The sequence below is a fragment of the Acanthochromis polyacanthus genome, chromosome 20 (assembly GCF_021347895.1).
Source record: "Acanthochromis polyacanthus isolate Apoly-LR-REF ecotype Palm Island chromosome 20, KAUST_Apoly_ChrSc, whole genome shotgun sequence".
Lineage (NCBI taxonomy): Eukaryota > Metazoa > Chordata > Actinopteri > Pomacentridae > Acanthochromis > Acanthochromis polyacanthus.
In genome coordinates this window covers 10,992,537-11,019,433 of record NC_067132.1, presented here as the reverse complement: position 1 = coordinate 11,019,433, position 26,897 = coordinate 10,992,537, and the positions used below count along the sequence as shown (strand labels likewise).

The following is a 26,897-nucleotide window of genomic DNA, read 5'->3' as shown; positions in this document are numbered from 1 at the left end:
ATTCTAAGTATATTTTGAGTGAAAGCATCCTTTAAAACCGTAAGTGGTGCATTTAAATCGTAAATTGTGCACCTTAGTGATTATCTATTGTGGTAGCTGTATTTAAAAATTGCTCTAAATGTGCAGCCCTGTGAGTGCAGCTGACTGAATAATAAACGGATCACTTTATAATGATGATAAGCGAAACCGAAACTAAAGTGGCTCTATGGATGAATCGGAGCCAAAGACCCGAAGTGTCGCTGGTGGTGCTGTCTGCCTCGTGGACAGATTGTCTGTCTGCGTTTGATGGGATTCAGGCCTGCAACAAATTTTAAAGAAAGGAAGAGCTAGTTTTCTTCTTGCAAGACACGCGCACAGGGTAAGCAAAAGGATTTCACCTTGTTTAGTGATACGTTGCATATATGACCGTGTTGTTCTTCACTCCGATAATGGATGCCTCTATGGTTTTCCTCTTAGTGTACGAGGCCAGAATGGGGCATTGTGAAGTTTTTTGCCCCAAATGTGAAAGTGAAAGCAGCGAGGTTATGTGAGAGCTGAGGAGCTGGTGGAAGACAGAGAGAGAAATAAAAGTCACAGGAAGGGACCTTAACATGTAGGGACAGAGAGAGAAACAACCAGAGGGACATTAAAGGGATCATTGTGGATCAAATACTGCACCATCAGGTTTGCCATGTAGAAAGCGTGTTTGTATTGCATCAGTGTCATTACTAATTAATATTCATTTATAGTACTGTGTCCATAAAATGCTGTTTTATGCGGTAAGTTCTCTTTTTTTGTCACTGATATATGAATCTTGTGTTAAAAATAAACAAATGCATAGCCTACATTTTAAAATACATGAATATGGTACATGATCCATTAAGTAAATGTATATATAGTTTGGAATTGTAAATAACAATACAGTTCAAGTTTGGGGTCATTTAGAAATGTTTTTATTTTTGAAAGAAAAGCTTTTCGTTTCTATGAAGATAACATTAACTTAATCAAAAATACAGTCTAGAATATTGTTAATGTGGTAAATGACTATTCTAGCTGGAAACAGCTGATTTTTAATGGAATATCTACATTCAGCTAATGGTGTTGAAAGGCTGATTGATGATTAGAAAACCCTTGTGCAGTTATGCTCACACATGAATGAAAGTGTGAGTTTTCATGGAAAACAGGAAATTGCCTGTGTGCCCACAAACATTTGAACAATATTGTGTGCATACTGTGCATATTTCCACAGATATTAGTGAGTCCAGGAATGATGTCCCAGTACAGCCCAAGCTTAATATATTTCCAAACACTTTGATGGGAGTCAGGAGACACAGCTTTAGGCCAGGTGATACATTTTTTTGTAAAAACAAACAAACAAAAAACCAAAAAATTGTTTGATTTTAATACAAAGTAAAACAAAAGCTTTGAGTGCTTAAATATCATTATTGTCGTTGTAGAATGTGACTAAACAAGATTAAACAACATCAGCAATCAGACTAGTTAATTGAAAAGTAAACAGATTAGATCATCCATCCATCCATTCTCTATACACCACTTTATCCTCACTAGGGTCGCGGGGGTGCTGGAGCCTAGCCCAGCTGACTCAGGTGAAGGCAGGGGACACCCTGGACAGGTCACCAGTCTGTCACAGGGCTACATATACAGACAAACAACCACACTCACATTCACACCTACGGGCAATTTAGAGTCATCAATTAACCTCAGCATATTTTTGGACTGTGGGAGGAAGCCGGAGTGCCCAGAGAAAACCCACGCATGCACAGGGAGAACATGCAAACTCCATGCAGAGAGATCCCAGGCCCAGGCCGGGATTTGAATCGGAGATCTTCTTGCTGCAAGGCAAAAGTGCTAACCACTACTCTACTGTGCAGCCCCAGATTAGATCAGACAATTGAATTTCCCTTTGGGGGATCAATGAAGTCATTGTATTGTATTGTATTGTATTGTATTGTATTGTATTGTATTGTATTGTATTGTATTGTATTGTATTGTAAACACTGGCCCCACCTTGGCCCCCCAGTTAAATTTGTCTAGAACTGCCACTGGTTATGAGTGATCAGCTGTGACCTGCAGGACACTTAGCTACAGCTAACAGTTAACTAATTTATGACACTCACTAACCTGATTTAGCATCAGTGTTATCACTGAGTCAAGAAACATAACCAGAAATTTTACAGAGCAACTTTAAAACATGACATTAAAACTTGTTTATTATCAGAGGTTACAGTCTGATGTAACTAACAGTAACTTCACTGCTTTATATGTGATATTGCCCAGATATGGAGAAGAGTACAGCTAGTTACAAAGATGACTTTAAAGGGGAACTTCGGTTTTTTTCAACCTGGGGTCTGTTTTCATGTCATTTCATACATGTGAGTGATGGAGAAATGATTTTTCGACATAGCTCCAGTATTTAGCCAGGCAGGCAGCTTAGCAGCTCAGCTAGCAGCTCAGCTAGTGAAAAGTATTGGGCAATTACCCCCCCCCCCTGCGTCAAAGTCCGCCCTAACGTGCTTTTTCCCCACACTGACCGGCTCGGATAGTCTCAACGAGTGTCCCACAACATACTAGAGATGAGAACTGAACGAAAACCTCCACATTACCTGGCGATCGCTCTTTGTTGTGGTCTGTATCCAAATCTCAGGACGCTGAAAAGCAAATCTCGTTCTGAAATCGCGTGATAGGTCGCGAAATCCCGTGAGAGCTCGCGCAATTTCGGAACGAGATTTGCTTTCCGGCCTCCTGAGATTTGGATACAGACCACAACAAAGAGCGATCGCCAGGTAGTGTGGAGGTTTTCGTTCACTTCTCATCTCTAATATGTTGTGGGACACTCGTTGAGACTATCCCACAGACTGTATATATAGTGGACGTAGCATCTGGCTCCAGAATTGAAGCCAACCCGGAAGTGTCAAAAACTTGCAATATCACGCCGTCCGCTAGGGTTGGCTCCAAAAAGCTTTTGTTCCATAGACCCCAATAGACCCTTTAATGACCCACGTCACGAATGACATCACAGCTTTAGCTGGAGGCAAAAGAGGAAGCCCGCGGCCGTGACCGAAAGGCGAAAGACTGAGGGACTAGGCTCTATCAACTTTTCTAAAATGTCGTCCTGCTGTGTTTTGGATGCCAGAATAGGAGGAATGACATTGGCGAACGCAAATTAAAGTTTTATAGAATTCCACCAAACACTCGTGCTCAGAGGGAACGAAGACAGTTGTGGTTAAATGCACTGAGGCAAAAAGACTGGACAGAGACGATCAGCTGCAGTCAATTCCAGCCATTTTCAGTACAAAAAATCGCTAATATTCTATTTGTAAATAAAAAATATTCAATTCAATTCAATTCAGTTCAGCTTTATTCCAGACACTGGATCCAAATACACACACCATAAGAACAAGGACACAACAAGACACAGAAAAAAATACAATCAAAAACAATAACCTGTTAAGTATGATGAGAAATACAGGGAATATTGGACGCGCATCGTGAGGTCCATTTCCCTGAAAACGACCGATTTGTGGATTTTATACCGACTTCAAGACATGTTTTGGACAAAGTAGTTTACTGGCTTGTGTTGTCTGGATGTACAAGGTTGGATTATGGCCGTTTTTTGTGGAATATTTTCATCTGTGTGTAATAATGAACCCGGAAATGTGAGTCGCGCTGTGTACGTTGAAGCCGTGTACAGAGAAAGGATGGATGGATATTCGTTGTTTGTCAGACAAATGTGTTTATATTACCCGCTGTTGTAATCACATTTGAAAGTGGTTTATACCGGCGGATTCATGAGAATCTAAGCTTTCCATCGGCGTATAGTGTTTGTATAATCGCGTTTGCAGCCTTCGGACATTCTTTAAATTCCTATGCAAATTAGTAAGTGTACCGCCGGTGGTACACTGAAGTTTAACGGGGTAAAAATGCTTGAGTTTGCAGTGCAAACTCCCAGCGCAAACTATATACTCCCAGTCCCGCTTGACTTCTCGCTCCGCTTTTGCCTCCAGCATAAGCCCCGCCCACAAAAAAACGTCACAATGTTTGTAAACAAATAAAGGGTCTATTCATTTTTGGAAAAAATAACAGTTGATAGACTGATTTTCTACAGCTCAGGATTTTTTTCCCCGTTAGTTTTCATAGTCAAAATGAGAGATCAGGTGGCCGATCTTAAAATAAATCAATACTGAATTTTAAATAAATCGTTAAAGTTGGCGGAGCCAGGGGGCGTGGCTATACTTGATTGACAGCAACAGAAGCCTCTGCGGTAAAACGTGGGCGGGATAAGAGAGTCCTCAGCCAATCCTGCCCCTAGTTGCTCTCCAGTCCAGTCTGTTTGATGACGCTTTTTACGTCATCGGCTCCAAAAAATCCAAAATGGTGACCAGGAAGTAGCAAAATCCGGGCTTCATTTTCTCGGCGTTGAAACCAACGGGTGACGTCATGGTTAGTTTACGCCTGGACTATCCGAGCCGGTCAGTGTGGGGAAAAAAGCACATTAGGGCAGACTTTGACGCGGGGGGGGCGGGGGGGGGTAATTGCCCAATACTTTTCGCTAGTTGAGCTGCTAGCTGAGCTGCTAAGCTGCCTGCCTGGCTAAATACTGGAGCTATGTCGAAAAATCATTTCTCCATCACTCACATGTATGAAATGACATATGAAAACAGACCCCAGGTTGAAAAAAAACGAAGTTTCCCTTTAACACTTACCTGTAGAGTTTATCTTCACTTTTGGAGGTTAACATTGTTAGCAGCAGTGTTGGTAAACAGCAGAATCCAGTAAATGTGGGCGGGTAGAGAATCCTTTGCTCCAAGTCAGTCTGACGTCTGTATAGGTTCTCATTCATCCAGGTCATGCTTATCCAAAGTGGTTTAAATCAATCCACTGGACTTTAAGAAAATTTGTTACTTTCTTAAAGTCCAGTGGATTGATTTAAACTATTTTGGAAAAGTCAGTCCAATCTCTGCTCGCCGGCTCTGTTCTGTAATGTTCCAAAAATCCAAGATGGCAACCAGGAAGTAGCAAAGTCCTGGATTCATTTTCTCAGTACAGGGCAGCACAGTGGTTAACACTTTGTCCTGGCCTCGCCTGGTTCGTGTCCTGGGTATTCCAGGATCCTTCTGCATGGAGTTTGCTTGTTCTCCCTGTGCATGCGTGGGTTATCTGGCTTCCTCTCACACTCTAAAAATATGCTGAGGTTAACTGGTGACTAAATTGTCCGTAGGTGTGAATGTGAGTGTGATTGTTTGTCTCTATGTATAGTCCTGCGACAGACTGGTGACCTGTCCAGGGTGTCCCCTGCCTTCGCCCGAGTCAGCTGGAATAGGCTCCAGCACCCCCGTGACTCTTAATGAGGATTAAGCGGTGTATAGATGATGGATGAATGGATCTTCTCCGTGCCGAAACACACTGTATAACAGTAATAATGATCTTTATTGTACAGTGTATGGGTGCAACACAGAAGTATTCTCCTCTTCCTTCTCCACAGCGTATTTGCTGGCACGGCACAGGTACCACACTGTGGACTGCAGGAAAGTAGAGCTGAAATGGGAAAAATGCAAGTTTCGGGTGTTCTTGCAGTAACATCAGCCCTGCTCTGCATCCATGCAAAGGTTTGCTTTCATGAGGAGTCTCTGGACAGTGGTAAGTTTGTCATAAAAATGTGTAACAGTGCATGAGTTTAGCATTAATTCATTTCCTGGTAATTTGCATTTCAGCCATCATCTGGTCAGGAGATCATAATGAATGCATTCTTTTTACTGGTGATTCGGTGAAGACTGCCACCCCTCTCAGACTCTTAACTAAAACTGGATGGTTAGCTGCCTAACTTTAGCAAGACCCCATATTAGCAAACACAGTTATCCATAACACTAAAGTTACTAATGGATGTCTAAGTTGGAGCATAACAAACCAAACCGATGACACTATTTTGACAGTGACATTATATATGATGTATAACAACAGTTACTTGTTGTGTAAACTGCTTTTTGGGAAGTTATTTGACAGAGTTAGACTGAGTGTTAATCCTCAACAAACTTACTGGTTGTTTCTCATGTAGATGATTGGAGAAGTCGTTGGATGAATAGAAACGATGGAGAGTGGAAATTTACGACTGGGGACTTGAATGGAGATGCAGGTAAACATTTTCAGTTGTTTGTTCACGCACTACGAAGCAGGAAATACATGCTCTGAATTGCACTTGGTTGTTCCCGTTGTATTCATTAAAGCTGCTGTCCGGTGTTTGAATCGCAGCGTCTCCCAAAACACTGTTGGTCCCACCCTCCCTCTGATTTCACCCCTTTATTTGTGCACGCGCAGTACCTGAGAGGAGTGCCCAGAGTGCTGCAGCATCTTGCCTGTTTTGCTGTTTTCCACTCTTCTACATTTAGTACATTTAGTAAATAATAAAGGAATTACGTTAGAATTCTGTATTGAGTCTAACTTGTCCTAATACCAAAATAACATGAATCTGCTAGGACGAACGAGTAAAGTTTCAATTTGTGATTACACTCGTGTATCCCTCTCGATGACGTTGTTTATCAAACTTAGTGCATTTACGCGTGTATATGTGTTACATTGTTTATTTATTTCTATCTAGAGTTCAGAATTGCATGACTCCTCTGACGAAGAGTATGTCCCAGACGCCCCAACATCTTCCTCCAGAGGTCGGGCATCTAAACGAAGCCGTCAGGCGGGCTATGGAGGCCGTGGTCGGGGAGCAACGCGAGCACCCCGAGCCAAAAAACGTCCTGCAGTCTCTTGGCCTGACAAGCCGTGGGATTGGTAACTTTTCTGGAAGTTGCTGATCCCTGATGCTCTCTCCTCCACAAGCAAAACAAATGTGCGCGCGGTTGCGTAGTGCGTAGCTTGCCCACCTCTGCATGGGCTTGCTTGCTGTGTGCGTAACCGTTGATTGACAGCATGACAAAGCTGAAGCTCGAACTTGATTGGTTGGCAGCGAACGGCGCTTTTTGGAATAACATGGGGGTCTATGAGAGGAAGGCGGAGCTCAGGAATAAATTTTCATATCGCGTTATACTAACTCTATATTATAGTATCGAACTAGACTAACACATTTAAGCTTTGTTAAACAATGATACATAAATTGAAAACAAACAGAAACTCCGGACAGCAGCTTTAAGGCACTTTGCTTTAAAATATATTTTGTTCTTTAAGTGTTAAATTAATATTTAATGGTGGAGAGTAATTCTCAAGAATTATTTACCAACCTAAACACAAAACACATGTACCACCTTCAAATTTCAACCTCAGAAATGTCTCAATCAGGTCTTAAGGACCTCCTTTGTGCTGTCAGTGACTTTTAAGTGCCTTGGTGTCTCTTTTTCCAGTACAGTTCCCACACTGTTAGCCAAAGAGAATCAACTTTGTGCTTTGCTGAATGTTGTTTGTTCCTTTTCAGGGCTGCAGATGAGTTCCTATGCTCAGTCTTACTGCAAGGAGCCTTTAAGCAATGAGGAGAACCCTGTGCTCCTTCATTTCTGCTCCTGCTCGTTTTCAGTCAATTACTTGCAGAAGGTTGACTGTGGTGGTGGCGGCTACGTGATGGGTTTCACTTCTCACTGGGATAAGGCTGGCATGCATAGAGGATCTTACTACATTATGTTTGGCACGTACTGATATTCATTGTTATATGCATTAGTAACCGATTGTTTACAAAAGCAGCATTTGGTATATCTAGTATTTTATTTAATTTCATAGGCCAAGACATCTGTGGCTACAGCAGCAAGACAGTTTATGTCTGCTTTAAATACAAGAGCAATCGTCGCAACATCAGGAAAAAGATTAAATGCAAGGTAACTGTTGTGTTTTCAGTCTTTTTTTTAATGCATACAATCATTGCTCCTTGTAAGAGGCTGAATTCAAAGCCTTTCTTTTTGCCTAGGATGATAAGCTGACTCACCTGCACATGCTGATCCTGAATCGGGATCTGACCTATGAGGTAGAGGTTGACAACGAGAAGGTGGAATCTGGCAGTCTGGAGGATGACTGGGAAAACTGGCCTCTTAAGAAAATTAAGCACCCTAAAGCCAAGCAGCCAGAGGACTGGGATGACCGTGCTAAGATTGATGATGCTGATGACACCAAGCCTGAGGTGAATAAGCTTACTGCTATAAGTCAGCTGCCTTTAATCTGCTGAAAGGTTTTGTTTTGTCCATTGGAAATGCTGACAGGCGAAGGAGCGTTTTTTCTGACTTTTACTTTAACCTTGAACTCATTTCTTATTCTTTAGGACTGGGACAAACCTGAAAATATTCCAGATCCTGATGCCAAAAAGCCTGAAGACTGGGATGAAGATATGGATGGAGAGTGGGAGCCGCCCATGATCCCCAACCCAGAGTATAAAGTAAGTTAAAGTGGACAGTGTGGGTTTCTTGCTTGAGAGATTGTCAACATTACTTTCTGCTAATGAATTGCTGCTTGGTAAATGCCTGCTGTATTACAGGGAGAATGGAAACCCAAACAAATCGACAATCCCAACTACAAAGGACCATGGGTGCATCCTGAGATTGACAATCCTGAATACAGTGCGTCTATCTACACGTTTGACAACATTGAGTCTATATGTTTTAACCTTTGGCAGGTGAGAGAGACAGGAGTCAAATTTGAATGTTAATGTCATTGTAGTGCTGATGCTTAAACTATAGTGTAACATTTGTTGCTGTTAATTTCAGTACAGACCTGGTGCTATCATTCTTTGACGACTTCCTGATCACATATTCCATGTGACAAAGGTATGTTGACATTCTTTTTAAGCCATAATTGTCATTTGTGAAACACACAGAGCCCGTGCAGTAACATTGTAAATACACTAGGAGACATGGTTTGTGATTATCCTTCCCTGCAGGAACCAGAGGAAAATGAAACAGGAGCAGGATGACTTGAAACGAAAAGAAGAGGAAGTAAAAAACAAAGAAACTAAAGCTGATGAAGATGAATACCTGGGTCAAGAGGAGAAAGAAGAGGGAGAGGAAGAAACAAAGGAAGACTTAGAGGAAGCACTTTCATAAATGGATGACTGAGCTCTGAGGAGGTGTGGCCTGAGATTTCTTCTGCCACTCTTTCAGAAGCTCTGTCCTGTCTTTCCCAGGGGTATTGTGACTGCTGACCATCCTTTCCCTGAGATCTGGATGCATCCCAACTTGTAATAAATGGGGACAAGTGAGTGTTAATGGACTTGGTTGTGGACCCTTAAACTGCTGGACTGATTGTGCTGACAGTTCATTCCTCTTTTTGTAATGACAGATCATCATTGGTTCTGTCATTTGCTGTTTTCTTGTGTGTGTGGTTTTTGGTTTTCTTTATTTTTTTTAGGATTTATAGATCTTCTATTGTTTTTTTTTTTTTTTACAGATTCCATTTGTAGCTGCCTGTCAGCATATTTTGAAGGCTAACTAAAAGCTGTGGTAAAAGTTTCTTTTAGCCTGGTGGAAGATAAAATGCACATCGCTCAACACATAATGCATAAACCAAAACACTTACCTTCCCAAAATCTGAATACAGACAAATCAAAACTAATGCATTTTGTAGCTTATTTTGGTTTCATGTCTGCAGCACTGATTGTTTTCACACCTTTAGGGCATAAATGGATGAAATGTTAAGACATGATTTTTTTTTTCTTGAACTGATTTACTTCAGCATGTCTCCATGAAAATGTGATTGGACTGCATTGTATCTGAAAAGTCTGGAGAGACACATGCACATACATTGTAAGGGTTACAGTTATTTTTTTATTGGACAGAATGTTACTGATGCCAAAGTTTTTAATTAAACGACGATTACCTTATATTGTGTGGTCATGTTGCATACACTCACACATTGGAGGCACTAAATGTAGTTAAAATGATTAAATTATGTAACTTCTGTCACGCCCTCCAGTTCCAGCAAGCCAGGTCATCAATTCAATGACGAGCAGCTGGGCTGAGTGCACAGCCGGCACTAATAGACAATCAGCACCCCATAAAGCCCGGCTTGCTCCGCAGCTCCAACGCGAGAAGCCCCTGACTGCAGCCCGCAGATCGGGGCGTGGCTCAACGGGGGCGGAGTTAAACGTTGAGCTCCGCCCACCTTGAGCTAAACGTGGGCGGGGTTAAACGTTGAGCTCCGCCCACATTGAGCTTGACTCATTTATTGTCACCATCTGGTGGCGGAGACTAAATAGCACATTCACAAACGTCAATACAGCTTCTAAATGCTGGCCTAGAAACCGAGCATCTTATGTGATTTACTGTCATGATTAATTTTATATCAGCATTACTATTTATATCAGGATCAGGTCTAGAGCCAAAAAGTAGTTCTTTGGGAAAACATTTTTCTTGTAGTATCAAATCCCACAAATACAACATATACAACCCCTGGCAAAAATTATGGAATCACCAGTCTGGGAGGACTTTCGTTCAGTTGTTTAATTTTTTTTAGAAAAAAAGCAGATAACAAACATGACAAAAAACTAAAGTCATTTTAATTTGCAACTTTCTGGCTGTAAGAAACACTAAAAGATATCAAGAGGAAAAATTGTGGTAGTCAGTAACAATCACTTTTTTAGACCAAGAGTGACTGGAAGTTGTTGCTGCAGCACACCAGTTTGCTGATTTCCAACCAAACCAGCTTGTTGCTCATGCAGACTGTGGATTTGGTTGTTGCTGCTGGGCCAAATAAACTTGGTTTTGATGCTGCTGCTGCAATTTTTCTCGTCCCACGTCAGTTTGATGATCATTTGCAGAACCAATGTGGGATATCTCCAACAATTCGTGATGATTGACCCTCTTTGAAAAGTCTGATAATCCTCCCCTTTGTTTCAGCTGACATCTCTCATGTTGGAGTCATGATTAATGTCAATCCACTTGGTGCAACATCTCTCCAAGGTGTGATCACTCCTTTTAAACTGCAGACTAACAAGCAGATTTAATCTGATATGGGAACTAGTTTTGGGAATGAGAATTTATGGGGTGATTCCATCATTTTTTCCTCAGAATTGATTCCATAATTTTATCCCTGTGCTTGGTCTAAAAAAGTAATTGTTACTGACTACTACAACTTTTCCTCTTGATATCTTTTAGTGTTTCTTACAGTCATAAAGTTGCAAAATAAAATGACTTTAGTTTTTTGTCATGTTTGTGATCTGCTTTTTTACTACAAATTAAAACAACTGAACGAGCGTCCTCCCAGACTGGTGATTCCATCATTTTTGCCAGGAGTTGTAATACTATAGCCGACACAACTTTTTACTTGGGTTCAACTCTCTTTAACTCAAACCCTGTCTAACTAGGGCTAGCTGGACTGAAACAGTGAAGTGAAATTTGTGATATACAGCATACATAGACACATTTGGATTTTTTGTACACTGAATTATATCAGCTACATTAAAGGAGATCAGAGACAGCAGCAATGTCTGTGCCATTGATACCTGAACATGGTTATTCCTGGCTGATAACACAGATTTCCTAAACTTTGCACTAATGACTTTCTTAAAGTGTCACTAATCCACTCAAGGATATAAGACTGAACTGACAGTCAATGCTACATGTCTTTCCTAAAATCAAAGAGGGCTCTTAGCTTGGCCTTCATTCTACATAACTGAAACAAAAACATCATCTCTGATCTCTGTATAGAGACTTTCTGTATATGATTATGCCAGACATAATATATCAGAGTCTGTACAACTCACGAACCATGTACATTTGTAGGGGTCAGATGTAATGAATTAAGCTTCAGCACCGTTGAACACAACTTTATTCTTTTCTGTCAAAAGCACAAAACACCTTCATGTTTCTCCTGTCAATGATTTCTTGACAGAATGTCTCATAGTCTTCCTGCAGACTAAAAAGAAAAAGGAACGGTTCTCTGAGATCAGCGGTCTCCTCTTCTTCCTGGCCATCACAGTCACACAGGAGTTCCACTGCCCTCACGCGTTGCTCCTTGGCCATGGTGACAACTTGGGGAAGGGAAATTTTTCCCTTGAAAGTTCTCGTCCCACACCACCGGGCTGCCGCCATTGCATCCCTGACCAAAGGATTCTCCTAAACAAAAATAAAGAAAACAGTTATTTAAGTAAAGGCTCGGAGATTGCAGAAAACACTGAAATGAGACTACCCATCTCAGGCAATATACCCCGTTTCCTGTTCCCAGTCCTGTTCTCAGCCTCATCTAGAAAGGAAACAGATTGTGGTGTATATAGGCACAATGAAAATGCAAGATTTAAGTGGTTGATTTTAAGTACACAGAGAAATAATGACTGCTCTGTGACATGGAACCTCAACAACCTCGATGGATATGTGTGAGACAATGCTGGCTGGAACAATACCTGATGCTTCAGGGGCAGATTCTGAAAGCCTAAACATTTTCAGGGGGACTTCAGCCACATCCTGAAATAAGTGGCGGGGATCAGTCTTTGAGCAATAGTTTCACTATATACCAATTTATCACATGACCTCTCACCTGTAGTTTTTTCTGCTCTCGTTGCCTTTTTCTTTGCTGCAATCTCTCTTCTTTAGATCGTGGTGATTTAATGACAACAAACATTCACAATGAAAACATTCATGCAGGTCAGATGACAGTGAATGCAGTAAAACGTGATTTAAAAGAATCTGGTTTAAAAGTGTGATACTGAGGGCACTTACGGTATGGGGAAGTTCTGCAGGAGAACAAGACACCACCATCTTCTAATCTGCAGCATGTTTTCCTGTGAAGAAGGAAATGCAGAAGATTAAAATATGTTTCCAAAAATAATACCTTCATCGCTACAGTCAAGCATAACGTGTCACAATTTGCACAAAACCTCACTGAAATCACAACTGGCCCCCATTACAATGTACAGAGATACTGGTTAATATAATATCATGCACATTCTGTCAGGATACAGTTTTTCAATACAAAGAGTGTGTTTTAAATGCAGAAAAAACATTTTATAGATGTCATCCATATAACATACTGAGTAGTTCTTACCATCAAAACAAATACGCCACAGTTGGTGGAGCATCTTTGCAGTGTTTTAATAAAAGAATGGAAAGGAAATAGCAAATGTTAGCAAATGCAATGTAGTAATGTCTCACCTGAACATCATTCACACCAAGCTGCCTCCAAGGGCCAGGAGATAGGCTGTGAGCAATGTGCCTGGTCAAAGAGTAAATAAAAGTACAATAAACCATTTTAAAGCAACACTTGGAACAAAGTTGGAAGAGGCTGGAACTTCAAATCAAACGTTTTTGTAATGGGCTTAAACAAACAAAACATATGGTTCTGTTTCCATATGCGTAGAATAATGTAAAAATAAATAAGAATAAGGTAACAATTACTTCTATCCCTCGCAAACACTCACTTTTGTTGTTTGTTTTTGTTTGTTTGGAACATCTTAATGCATTCAAATAAAAACAGAAGCATTTATTAAACAAACAAAGGACAAGTGGTTTAAAACAGAACTACCACTGTCCAGGAAGGATCTTGGAAGGTGTCCTAAAAACCTGACTAGATGGACTCTACTCTCATCTCTCCAGCCGCTGCCACAGAGGGGATCTAGAAAGAAAATCTCTGTAGCCTGTGGCCTCAGTATCTGTTAAATGTGTTCAAATATAACCACACACATAAAATTATGGAATGTTACAGAAATACTAACAAAGCTCCCATGCATTTAATATACCAAAAATTTAAATCAGCAATGAGCAACTTTGTTGTGTAAGGTCATAATAGAGGAAGATATAAATGTATTTACAGAGTATCCAGTGTCCAGGTACAAATACTGGAAGCAGAACCCACTGGAGACTGGCTGCATTGTCCTGTAAAAAGATATCAATAACTGAATATGAAATGCTCAAACTCCACTACAAAAGCAAAACTTTTTAACAAATTACCAGCAGGTGATCCATGGGGTTTGTGGATGATGGTGGAAACCATGTGGCAATGACGTGGCTGTTTGCAGCAAACACGTGCTCTATTCTCTGTAACAGAGATAGATAATTGAACTATACTATCCAATCCATTTGAATTAATAGTTTTGTAAACCTTTCATTTTAGCTGAAACTCTTCTATCGTACATCACACCTGAAACTTTTCTCCAGCCGTTCCAGCCTGCCTGTACACGCTTCTTCACCTCTTTTCCACACTCTCCATTGCTCTGGACTGTTGACCCTAAGTACTGAAAATCCTCCACCTTCTTGATCTCTTCTCCCTGTAACCTCACTCTTCCACTTGGGTCCCTCTCATTCACACACAGATACTCCGTCTTGCTGCGGCTAACCTTCATTCCTCTCCTTTCCAGGGCAAACCTCCACGCCTCTAGCTTCTCCTCCAATTCCAGTAGATTATTCTGAATATTTTGAATCAGTCTAATTCTAAAAGGAATGGCATCGTTTAAATGTTTTGTTAAACGTCACTTTTCTAATGGGCTTGCTACTTAGCACATGACAAAATAAATAAGTCTGACGTAAGTCTGAAACTAATGCAAGGAGATAATGCAACTGGAGATAAAATAATATCACTTCCTTCCTTGTCTGTCACAAAATAGCAAAACAGCAACGTTTAAACAAAAGATAAACGTGCTTACTTCCATTTTGGAAACTTCTTCTTCTTCTCTAATACAGTCTTCTTCTTCTTCAACGGTTCAACTGCGCTATGCGGGCGGAGTTAAACGTTTAACTCCGCCCACATTTAGTTCAAGGTGGGCGGAGCTCAACGTTTAACTCCGCCCACGTTGAGGCACGCCCCGATCTGCGGGCTGCAGTCAGGGGTACTTATTATTGATCCATCCACCCTGCTATACGCCGCTCACCGTCGCCAGCTCGTCATATCCTCGACTCTGTTTTCTCCCCTGGAAGTATTCTCTACACCCCACTTCTAGACACAGTCACCCTACCGGACTATCTTGCCTGTTCCAGCCATCGCCACACTCTCCCACCAGCTCCGTCAGCTCTGCCCTCCTCCATCTTACATCCTCTGGACCACCCGTAAGCCACCTTCCCCTTTGATTTAGTTTCTGTTTTATATCGGCCCTCGGGTCCGCCCTTTGTTAGTTTAGTTTAATTCTCCTCGGCTTCTTTCCCTCCTGCTTTATTTATTAAGAGTTTTCTGTTGGTCTATGTTGTGAACTCCATTAAATCATTATTAATTCACCCTTTCGTCTGTGCCTGCTGCTTGGGTTCAACACGCCAGCCGTGACAACTTCACGCCAACTGTTTCATGAAGGCAGTTTTCTGAAGAAGTGACATAAATCTGGAGGTCTCTGGTGTGTTTTTAAGGTCTTCCAAATTGTTTCCAGTTGGTTGCAACATAAATTATGTGTTAAGCGTGATAAGTTAACAGTTTCACTTCTGCATAGATTACTTAATACTTAATTTAATGTCTCGGCTAGTGGTATAGCAATATGAGTAAGTATCAAATAATAACTAATATAGTAACTAAATAATAACCATTGATTATTACACTATCTTGTTTTATGGGGTTTCTCTTGGCTAGATAAATCCCCGGGGCAAAATGTTTGTCCTGCTCATTTTGCACTGTGTATTCAGTATGGTACCTTTATGTATACTTAAAGTACAGCGAAACACATGGCAGCTTTGCTTTATTTTGCCCAGAGCTGTCCAGAGCTCCCTTTACCAACCAGCATTTGTGATGGTTTCAATTATTACCAGTGATTCACAACCTTACTAGCAATACATGTCTACTGTGTCCCCGTTTTTTGTGATAACAATTTAAACACAATTTAGGATTATGCATGCTTGGTTACAGAAAAATACAACTGCTCAAGTTATTTTTAGCACATGGACTTGCAAAAAGCAACTCTGTAAACTTGCAGTAAACTTTTCGCAATGACATCAGAATCTGGGACACGTGACCACACCTTCCTTAGCAATGCACACTGCCATTAAAAGAGGGGGACACAAAGTCCTTAGAAACCGCGATTTGACCGCCGAAACCACGCGGTTTTGACCCGGAGAAAAATGTCTGGTGATTATTTTGGAAATCTTGAGCCAAAAGCCAAGCTACGGTATAAAGAAAAATTAGAACTGGTTGGTTTGCAGTCATGTCCGTACCAAATTGCACTGGGATCATGGGAAAATGACCCTACTACGTGTCCAGATCTTCAATGGTTCGCCATTTACGAGTACCTTATCAACAGCCCAGGCATCCACACAATGGAGAAGATGAAGACTTATAAAAGCCTGGACTCATACGTTTTCTTTGAGGTATGCTTATATTTATGTTTTTGTGCATACAGGTCAATGTCAGAATGATAAATGCCTTGTAAGATACGGCTACACCAGCTCCGCTATGCTAAGCTAATGTTAAGCTAATGGGGTGAGCATTACACCTTTTAATTTTAAGTGGAAGTAGTGTATGTATATTAGTTAGATGTGCATTATCAAAACTAAGAGTCAGATACCTGTAAATGAGCTCTACCCACCCTAGGCCCAAGGGTATGAGGTGCTAACAATAATGAGGACAATGCTGCTGATTACAGCATAGTAGTTAGCAGAACGAAAGGGAGGAGAGAAGGTTTAAAAATAGCAGTGTGAGTAGAAAGACCCCTGACTTTTTGTGGGAAGCACAGCTAGCACTAGCCTAAGCTAAGTAGCTAGCCCTCAACATTTCAGATAATTATAGACATCAAGCTTATTAATTAATAATTTCAGAAAATCAGTTAAGGGGTAATAATTTCATGAAACACAACATACCATTGACGAAATGCTGACTGCAAACATAGGACCATTTTGACTGTGGGCTCCATGTGGTTCCATCGTTGTTCATCCGCCTCAATGCTTTGAGCCATAAAGTCCTTTTCTGGCCCTTTCCCATCGGAATTCTGTAAAAGGAAATGTTCTTGTTGCTCCATGAGTGAGAACTACAGCCAAAAACAGCGCAGGTTTTGGGCACATCTGCTTTTGGTCGTTAAAATCGGGTGGGAAAGTACTGGTCGTCAAGGCAATAGCATACCCCCCTTGAAATGGCGGTATCGCGTTGCTAGAGGCGGTGACCGGCAGTGACGTTCGATGATGACATTTCGGAAAAAGGTCTATTCCTACACAAGATGCAGTGCACCACAGTACTACAGTGGAGCTGAGGGTCTCATGGGCTCCTGATGGTCTGAAGCACTGGAACAGTCGCCTTCCTTGCACAGTGGGTCATCTAACCTTACTGAACAAAAGCATTTTGTGAGGAGTAAATGGGTCACATATTTTTTTACAAATATATATTTTTCTTATTATTTTCATACTTTTTTTATTGTTAAAATATTCTTGTGTGGCGTACATTGTTATTGTTAGGGTCCGAGTACCAACCCATCGGTTTCTTCTTTTGTATTTTTTCTCATTTTTTATAGCAATTTTGAAAGCCTAAAAATACTTGAAACGCATGAAAATTTGCTTACGCATTAGGACGGCAAAACATTTGATATTTTATAGAACTGGCGTAGGTATGAGCCAAAAAGGTTCAATATCGCCACCTGGAAGATTTCAAACAGGCTCTACAACCAGGACATGTCACCTACAGGTATGAAATTTGGTAGACTTATGTAACTTGTCACGACACAAAAATGTAACTGACACCTATACCTAAAACACAAAAAGAAGTCAGCCATTTTGAATTAAGTGACACACTTTGGACGATTTTGGACCAATTTTTGCACATTTTCAAAAGCTATGAACTCTAACAAGGTAATCCCAACAGAACTCAAATTTGCCAGGATGTACAGCAGGCATGGGTGATCAAAAGTTATCAAAATGCCCCACAAAAGTCTGAGGACGTGGAAATGGCGACTCCCAGAATTTCGACAATTTGCCACGACACAGGAAATGCTGTGTAAGTGGCCTGCACATGCTCCAATCTGTCTCAAACTTCACGTGTGATCACAGTCCTGCCCTTATAACAGACCTAGGCTGATATACATTCACAGTGATAGTGCCATCTGGTGGACGGTTTCGATTGATTGCCATCAAACAGGCTATAGGTCAAAATACACTCTCAGTCGCAGCGCCAACTGGTGGACATGTTCGGATTTGCTGACCAGCAAGGATGCGAGGACCTGTCCAATGCTGCTTACAGCTTTATATACTGACCTGGACTTGAAAGAGACGTTTTTTTGACAAATGTTAAATAGCACTCTACCTTGCATGCAGACAAGTGCATCCAAATGCTGCTACGTTTACTGAAATGACTGAAAATACTGAACTGATGCTTTGATTTGATGAACATCCTGATGAAGCTGCACATCACATTTCATTCAGGGACTTTTGTGAAGTTAAAAAAAACCTCATGATCTTCTCTTCTTTTACAGTTTCTGGCTCTGATAAATGGTGTAGCTTTATTTAATTTTTACAGTTAAAAATGTACAATTTGCAAAAGCACAAATACAGGATTGTGGAGTTGTCGTGTTGTTGATCATTTTGACTAAGAACAAGGTGTGTAAATAATCAATCAGACAAACCTCAAATATGCAGATATTTTCCCCAGAACCTGAAGGGAAAACTCTACATAAGGGTTTCATTTCCACATACAGTAGTGAACAAAAGTTTACACACACTTCCATAACAGGTCAGACATTTTTTTTTTATTAAAAGTTCTCCAGCAAAGTCTAATTGGGCCTTTCTGCACACGTGTAAGATGTCCAAAACACTTTTGCTAAAAAACGGCAGCAATTAAATAAAGCTGAAGGTTTTCATTTCAGTCACATCTTGATTGCTTCAGTTCAAATCCATCATGGTGGTGCTGAACACAGGTCGCTGTCCAAATACTTATGGACCCGTCTGTATCTCCTCAAATATAAAAAGTTGCACACTAACTTTAAGCTGGATGATCAGACCTTGTTTTATTATCTCCTGAAGGCATGAGTGATGTTTGTGTGCAAAGCCACTGACCATTTAACAGTATTATTAATAATTAATGACAAAATCTTAACAAAAAAAAAGAATGTGTTAGCAGCAGTTAACAGTCTGTAAGTCCTAACAGGCGTCATGTTCCTCTCAGTGGGAATGGGAGCTTTATCCAAGCTTCTTCAAGAGGTCCACAGCCTCTTTATGCACCTGCAGAGGAGCAAACAAACAATGAAGATTACTATTAACGCAGCAGAATTAACATCAGTGTACAGTTGAATATATTACATGTCGTCTGTGTGTCTGTACCTCTTTGTCTTCCAGTGTGTGAGCGGGGTACTCTTTAGCTTTGGTTAGCCACAGCAGCGCTTTCTCCTTGTCTTTCATGCCGAGGTATGTCTTCCCAAGCATCAGCAAATTCTTGCTGTAGAAGTTTGGATCAACTGAGAAAAATTCAAACGGACAGAAAAAGTGTTCAAGCTGTTTTCAACACAGTGCGGCCCTGATTTTGCAAAGAATTTGAGCCAGCAGGAGTTGTTCAGTAGCCGCCTCAGTGACTTTATTATATGCAGTGTTTTACCTTCCTCAGCTTTCAGGAAGAAGTCCAGAGCCTGAACGACAAAGAAAAAGATCACTGATTCAAAAATTGCTCTCTCTTCAAGTCAAACCACCAAACAAAAGCCGTTACTGTGCCGTCGGCATGAAGACAAAGGACAGACAGAGCAGTTCTTACCTCCTCGTACGTGGATGTAGGCGGTGAAGCAAAAATTACAGCCGCAACCTTGCGCTGATACCACGGCAGCTCAGCAAAAGCGAAGCACCTGGAAGGGAGAGGAGACAATAACTTGAACTAAAAATACAAACCCACAACTGCAGTGTGTCTGCTTTTTAGCCGTGTGTTGGTTGGTCCATGACAGAGTGAAATATCTCAACAACTACTGGATGGATTGTCCAGAAATCTCCCAACAGCTGTTTGGGTACCGAGAAGATGAGCCCTACTGACTTAGTGTTTAGTTCGCAAAATGGTGGCAATATGTTGAAAAGAGCAAACATTTTAACTTGTAAATGCCAGTATGTTGGGATCACACAGCTGCTAGTAGGCCTGCATGGTTCAATTGAAAACAGCAATAATGTTGTTTATTGTAATGATGATATGACAAATAAATATGAAACTGTATTAGCTCTACATTTCATTTGTCTTTAAGTTGTGCACAGCTAAGATAAATGTCAAGCACTGAACACCTTCTGTCCATTGGAATTAGACTGTTTGAACATTAGGGACACATGTTAAGCAGAAGTGTGGGCATCACCCAGGAAAGCTGCCAATTTGAGCCCATTAATCTGAGAGCAGCTCAGTATTATGGACGATGCTTCTACCCAGTGTCAGCTTCAGGATTGTGTGTAGTGTTTCATTATCATGTGCAATATTACTTTCTCTTTGAATAATTGCCAGTATGACTTCTAACTTTTCTATTCTAGTCTTATTTTAGCTTTCTTGTTCTTATTTAAAATTATTAAATTAGAAATGTATCATACGCTATCTCAAAATATACACTGCAAAAATTTTGTTTTATTTTCAGTCAGAATGTTTCATCCCACTTAATTTTAGATAAATCCACTTAACAAGTGACATTTCAGCAAGATAGAGGGACTTGTTTTAGGACAATGCATCTTAAATGTTAAGTCAAACAATCTTAAATTATTATTATTATTGTTTTGAGTTGAATTTTACAAGAAAACACGAAATAAGTTTAACCCTCATGTTGTCTTATGGGTTTAAAGTTTGAAAATGTGGAAAACAAAAATATTTTCACAGTAAAACTTCTGATGTCCACATTTTTGGGAAATTTTTGAAATTTTTTGGTGGATAAAAAGAAATATAAAAAAACAGTTTCTTTAAAAAAATCAACCAAAATCCAGTGAATTTCACTGGATTTTGTTTTTTTTTCTGAATGTTCATAAAGAAAACATTAGAAGTTTAACTAATATGTATGTAATCACTTTGTACGTTTTAGGGTATTTTTTGGAAGATTTTTACTAATTTTTTGAAAATATTTACAAGAATTGTATTGCCAAATTTGGGGGATTTTTTAAAGGATAAAACTTTTAAGGGAAAGTTTTAAAGAATTCTTACAATTTTCTTCCTGACGTTTTTGCAAATTTTCAGAAATTTGAGAATTTTTTTCTGATTTTTTTCTATTTTTTTCAGACAAAGGAACACTATTTTTTGGCACTTGTAAATGAGGACAACAGGAGGGTTAATACATCTCAAAATAGGAGATTAAATGAAAGTTAAAATCTATTTTTGAGTGAAAAACTGCTGGGTTTTTTTGGCATATCTGTCTTATTTTAAGACACCTAAGCTTGACAATCCTGCTAAAATATAGTTTAATAAGTTTTCCCAGCTAATTTTAAGAGCTCAGTATTCTGAATATCACATCTTACTTCAAGAAATCTTACCAACCCATTTTTCACTTGTTTTATTGGCAGATTTTTTTTCACTTATTTTAAGGTAAAAGTTCCTTGAAATAAGTTTTTTTTTCTTGTTTTGAGAGGGGCATTTTTTCCAGTGCATTTTGTCAGTCGGTGCTCTGTGAATTCTTCTGTTTTATTGTGATGTTTACTTTTATACAACAAAAGGCCAAACCAGAACAGAGGACAAGCAGTAACGAGGTTAGTGTCTTCATCCAAAAGAACATTTATCTCGGCATAACCTCGTCTGATGTTTACAAACCAAAGTGCAGAGAGACTGGCACGCAGAGCAGAAATGGGTTTCAATTATTCATCCTGACAAGAGCTACGAGCTATTCATTAGTCTGTTGTTTCATTTAGACAATTTGTTTGAGTGTTTAGTTACTTTGGATGTTTGTCCACATGACAAGGTTGTTTAAATTATCTTTTATTTATTGAATCTATGTTTGTTTTGTGTGTTCTGATTACTGTTTGCTTAATTGATTTTGTAGCTACAGGACAGTGCTATGAGCATGGGACACTGCAATCCTGTTCTGTTTTCATTCAGCATGTAAACTACAGTGTGCCGTTGCCAGCTTGTGATTGGTTAACAAGCTGCCAGCCTGCAGGTGATTGGCTCTGACTGGTGAGGCTGAATATAAAAAGCTAAGAATGCTCACATCTAATATGCCCATCTGCATCTCATCCCAACCGGTCACACCAGTATACTGAAGCAGTGCATGTAATTGTATCAAACGGTGGATTTTGTTCATAGGGTGGACAGCAATCTGTTGTTTAGCAGTGAGGAATATGAGCTATTTTAATTCGGTTTGTTACTTTCAGTTAGACTGTCTTGCTTACACTGCAAAAACTCAAAATCTTACCAAGTCTGTTTGTCTTACTTTTATATAAAATGTCTCACCTCACTTGATTTAAGATAAATTCACTTAACAAGTGACATTTCAGCAAGATGGAGGGACTTGTTTTAAGACAACGCATCTTAAATATCGTGTTAAGTAAAACAGTCTTGAAATTATCTTGTTTTAACCCTTGTGTTGTCCTGCGGGTCAAATTGGCCCATTTTAAAGTTTAAAAATGTGGAAAAAACAATAATTTTCACAGTGAAAACTTCCACATTTTCATTTTTTTGGGGAAATTTTTTTGATGGAAAAAAGAAATGTTTCTTTAAGAACATTCACATAAAAATCAACCAAATTCAGCAAAATTTGCAGGATTTTGGTTGATTTTCATGTGAATGTTCTTAAAGAAAATGTTAAAAATTTTACTGATAAATATGGAATCACTTTAGATTTTTTTAGGATTTTTTTGGAAGATTTTTACTCATTTATATTAAATATTTACAATTTTTTAAATAGATTTTTAAATTATTTTTTTTACATTTTTATTTCTTGCCAAATTTGGGGATTTAAAAAAAAAACATTTTTTTAATGGAAACTTCTAAGGAATTTTCTTAATGAAGATTTTGTAATTTTTTATAAATTTGGGGAATTTTTTGCTGATTTTTTTTTTCAGACAAGGAAACAATATTTTCTGGTGCTGTAAATGAGGACAACAGGAGGGTTAAGACACCTCAGCTTGACAATCCTGGTAAAATAAAGCTTAAAAAAGTTTTCCCAGCTAATTTTAAGATCTCAATATTCTAAATATCACATCTCATTTCTAGAAATCTTACCAAGACATTTTTCACTTGTTCTATTGGCAGATTTTTTTTCATTTATTTCAAAGTAAAAGTTCCTTGAAATAAGTTTTTTTTTCTTGTTTTGACAGGGTCATTTTTCCAGTGTACCCTGAAGTTAAGACATTCCTCTAAACATTTGCATTCTTTCAGTGTTTTTGTGAAGATGGGGAATACTTAATTTTATGTCGAAGCCACCGCTAGACGGGGCAGAACAGAGAGCATTATGGTGTACATTTAGGCAGGCAGGTAAGGACCAGCAGGTACCAGGGAGTTTTTGTTTTTTTTCCTTTTACCAGAGCAGGAGCAGTAACAGAAACTGTGATTCATTGCATTTTGTTTGCTTGCTTGCATCGGAAATAAACCAACAAAAAGGCACAAAGTCTAGTTTGGACAATGGACTTCTTTTGCTTTTTTGCACTACATGGACATGGTGCATCAGTGGATTTTTTGACAAACAGTCACGACAGGAACTAAGAAATGCCAGCACTTTCCCAGAAGTGCTCTTATTAGATCCAGTTTTCTTGTGGAGAAATGCTTCAACACAGACAAATGCTGTAAAATCTTAAACAGACTTGTTTAGCTCCAAGCTTCTATCCATGTTTAAATTTACTCACTGAACTTTTAACTTGAAGTGGGAGAAAAAGACTCACCAGTAACCCAAGATGTGTAAAGATGTGGCATCTTTAGGATTGAGTTTGATGGCTTTCTGGGAAAAACAACACGTTTCATTTATTTCTGAATATAGTTAAATGTGACAGGATGATTATAGGATATTAGCCAAAATGTTCTCTCACCTCTAGATGCTCCCTGATGATGTATGAATTTCCAATTTTAACCTTGACTCCCTCGTAATCACCAACATCACTGAGACATATGGCGTACCACTGAGGAAAAAAGAGTGCAGTTAAATCTCACCTCAGTGTCTTTGCTATGTATCAGCAACATTGTGCAAGTTAAAATGCACGCAAAAGACAGCTTGTTTGACTTTAGTGTGGACTAATGTTCATTATAAAAGCAAAACAAACCATCATGACCGAAAAAAAGACTGCCATAAAATTTCATTTTCCTTCCAGCCTATCGTATTCCCACAAACAGTATTATTGTCAAATCAGCAGTAAATCTGAAAAAATAAATTTTATCAGTCCAATTCATCTCTAAGTTTGTTTATTGTGTGGTACAACTGAATGAAATGTACCAAAAATGCCACAACCACAAGTGTGATTTTGTAATAAATGTGATAATAACAATCATAATAATAATAGTAAACAATATGGAGGGGAATCGGTGGTGAAACCGTCGTCTTACTTTGTGTGCTGCGAAACATGTCTCATCCTTCTCCAGAGACTTCTTTGCATATTCGAAGGCCTCAAACGTCAGCTGCTTCTTCCGCTCGCCCTCCATGTTGGGCAGGAGAGACAAGTCGCGAGAGGCCCGAGCAAGCCTCCACAGGAACTCTGCATCGTCGCTGCATGGAAACACACAGCTCACATTAAATCACACTGACATATCATGGTCATTTCTATCCACCTCTGTTATTATACATTCAGTTTTAATGGGAAAAAATCCCAACTTTTGCCTAGCATGTGTTGAAATGTTTGACTTTGTTTCCCCCTTTTGGTTCATTACAAGAACAACAAAGTGATGATAAAACACTGCAGAAAAACAGAGTCATTTCAGGTCGCTGTTCAGGAAAATAGATGTAGAAAAAGAAACGACTCTAAAAGATGAGAACAGACGCCACATCCTCTCCTCACCTGTCCTTGTACTGCAGCAGCAGCTGGTAGAGCTTCTCGGTCTCTGCACAGCTGTACAGGTAATCCGCCTGCTCCAGCAGCTCCACTGCACAGACACAAAGCACCGCAAATTCATCACAAACCTGCCTCAACTCATGATTCAACAGATTAAAGCTCAGCTCTGCTTCTATTCTATTTCATACAAAATCATACTCAAACAACATGTGTTTGTTAATGATCATGTGGATTAGGACTGTTGTATTCTACACATAAAACCCACTTTGTATTTTAAGTTTGTGTAAAGTCACTGGTATTGAAATTGCAAACTTAAAGAAACAACTGCTGAGCCAAAGTGCTTTAAAACAAACACACAAACAAAAGATTTTATGCTACACAATAACTTAACAAGCTGAAATATTGAGATTAAGACCCTGCAGTGACATTTATGGTGTAATAATTTATATATTAAGATAAAACCCTACAAATAGTATATAAAATACAATTTTACCCAATTGTAATAAACACAAGGCTAAGAGTATTATTAAGTCTGAAAAAATAACCTCATTAATTAAAAAATTATGGTTAAGATCTGTATTAGTTATGGAGATTAACCCAGTTAATTAAGAACTGAAGTTATGACCTCAGACATGACAACTCAACAAATACAAGGATTCTCTGGATTTCTTTTTACTTGTATTGTTTATCAGAAATATACATGTGCTATTTAAAAAAAAGAAAAAAGAATAGTTTCTTTCTGTGTGCCACAGGGGGCTGCACAGTGGACGTAGTGGTTAGCACTTTTGCCTTGCAGCTAGAAAATTCCGGTTCAAATCCCGGCCTGGGCCTGGGATCTTTCTGCATGGAGTTTGCATGTTCTCCCTGTGCATGCGTGGGTTTTCTCCGGGTACTCCGGCTTCCTCCCACAGTCCAAAAATATGCTGAAGTTAATTGGTTACTCTAAATTGCCCGTAGGTGTGAATGTGAGTGATTGTGTGTCTGTATATGTAGCCCTGTGACAGACTGGTGACCTGTCCAGGGTGTCCCCTGCCTTCGCCCGAGTCAGCTGAGATAGACTCCAGCACCCCCCGTGACCCTAGTGAGGATAAAGCGGTGTATAGAGAATGGATGTGTGCCACAGTCTACCTCTTTCTAAAGCATAGATCACAGCTGAACTCTGCACTCTGTGATAAGCCTCATAACCCAGACAGGTTAGCGTAGGAAAACCCAGGAAGAATGCAGCTCGGCCACTCTGTGCACAAGAGAAGAAACGCCATAAAAACACACATGGAAATGTATGGACGAGTTTCAATCAGAGCTAAAAATGTCTATTGTTTAGAATCAGTTGACCCAGAGTAACCTGACACTAGCAGACCTGCACTATGGAGGCACCAGGTCACTGCACTCCGTCTTGTTTATTGAGTTTGCAGTGAGATGTTTAGAAAGATTCAAATATAATATAATTACAGTCTTCCTTAGAATCATCATTACATGCTGCTGTAGTCCTGGCAGCTCTGTGGTGTTTCCTGAAGCTGCAGTAAGCAGCTCTGACAGCATTACCGCACTGCTGCTGCCCTTTAACCTACATATAATCAGTTTTGGAATTGGCCCACGTATTCTTCCAGTGCACAACTCCTGACAGGTAAAACAGCTTCATAGAGGATTACAAAACAGTCCGATGGGTGATAACAGTAAAAAGCCATTGTTATTTACAGTCAGAGCAGGTACGGTCCTTCTTAAAGTTGTCCAGTACTGACGCCTGGTCCCTCGGATTCCTTTCGCACCAGATGCGAACTCCAGGAAAGTTCTGCTGACAAACCGAGTAACAATCCTTCCAGCCATTGCAGCAAAAGTCCAAACAGTCAGTAATCAGGAATCAGAAGCGGTGCTGCTTCGAGTCAGGGGGCGGCCGCAAGTGCAAACCGGAAACATTCAAGAGCAGAAAGGTTGCAAAAAACTACAAAATTCAGAGATCTTCTCCGTTGTAAATCATATAATCCCTTTCTAAAACTTCAAATGGGATATTACAAACAGTGCATGACCGCTGACAGAACAGATGTAACCATGTAGGAGAAACAAACAACACAAGTGTGATTATCGGAAAAAAACTGGTTTAAACGCATAAAAAACACAATAAACGCCTTTCTAGTTACGATGAGCATCTACATAAATATCTTACATGTGTCTTATTGCTAATTAACGTAG

The 26,897-nt window shown here is 39.7% G+C and overlaps 2 protein-coding genes and 2 long non-coding RNA genes across 11 annotated transcripts; 2 read left to right on the top strand and 2 right to left on the bottom strand.

The window, feature by feature from the left end:
• The first annotated feature begins 221 nt into the window (after positions 1-221).
• On the top strand, positions 222-7,617 carry LOC127531302 (uncharacterized). Its single transcript, XR_007938367.1, has 4 exons — positions 222-358; positions 5,483-5,637; positions 6,053-6,130; positions 7,415-7,617. It is a non-coding gene; the product is annotated as an uncharacterized LOC127531302 (long non-coding RNA).
• Positions 7,615-10,013, top strand: LOC110965048 (calreticulin-like). The gene is made up of 7 exons (XM_022213964.2): positions 7,615-7,621; positions 7,714-7,808; positions 7,898-8,107; positions 8,246-8,359; positions 8,459-8,596; positions 8,688-8,747; positions 8,861-10,013. Exons 1-6 carry the CDS (start codon positions 7,615-7,617, stop codon positions 8,712-8,714), a joined length of 591 nt encoding a protein of 196 aa, XP_022069656.2. The 3' UTR covers positions 8,715-8,747; positions 8,861-10,013.
• A 1,714-nt stretch (positions 10,014-11,727) lies between these two features.
• LOC127531301 (uncharacterized) lies at positions 11,728-14,032 on the bottom strand. Of its 8 annotated transcripts, XR_007938365.1 has the most exons (8): positions 13,860-14,032; positions 13,721-13,784; positions 13,065-13,125; positions 12,633-12,694; positions 12,451-12,500; positions 12,317-12,377; positions 12,124-12,159; positions 11,728-12,032 (listed from the first exon to the last, which is right to left on the bottom strand). It is a non-coding gene; the product is annotated as an uncharacterized LOC127531301 (long non-coding RNA). The 8 variants fall into 8 exon arrangements; XR_007938364.1 differs by having other exon boundaries at positions 12,317-12,500; XR_007938362.1 differs by having other exon boundaries at positions 11,728-12,159.
• Positions 14,033-18,528: 4,496 nt separating this feature from the next.
• Positions 18,529-26,803, bottom strand: rmdn1 (regulator of microtubule dynamics 1). Its single transcript, XM_022213970.2, has 10 exons — positions 26,406-26,803; positions 25,839-25,944; positions 24,717-24,801; positions 24,268-24,427; positions 23,757-23,846; positions 23,613-23,668; positions 19,546-19,633; positions 19,393-19,423; positions 19,122-19,255; positions 18,529-19,022 (listed from the first exon to the last, which is right to left on the bottom strand). Exons 1-10 carry the CDS (start codon positions 26,532-26,534, stop codon positions 18,981-18,983), a joined length of 921 nt encoding a protein of 306 aa, XP_022069662.1. The 5' UTR covers positions 26,535-26,803; the 3' UTR covers positions 18,529-18,980.
• Between the last annotated feature and the right edge of the window lie 94 nt (positions 26,804-26,897).

Coding starts and splice junctions, on each gene's coding strand:
- LOC110965048 (XM_022213964.2), top strand. Junction 8,108..8,245: donor CTGATGACACCAAGCCTGAG/GTGAATAAGCTT, acceptor CTTATTCTTTAG/GACTGGGACAAACCTGAAAA. Junction 8,360..8,458: donor TCCCCAACCCAGAGTATAAA/GTAAGTTAAAGT, acceptor GCTGTATTACAG/GGAGAATGGAAACCCAAACA.
- rmdn1 (XM_022213970.2), bottom strand. CDS start 26,534: ATGGCTGGAAGGATTGTTACTCGGTTTGTCAGCAGAACTTTCCTGGAG. Junction 23,847..24,267: donor CATGTTTCGCAGCACACAAA/GTAAGACGACGG, acceptor TTTTTTCCTCAG/TGGTACGCCATATGTCTCAG. Junction 19,256..19,392: donor CTTCCTGAAAGCTGAGGAAG/GTAAAACACTGC, acceptor AATTTTTCTCAG/TTGATCCAAACTTCTACAGC.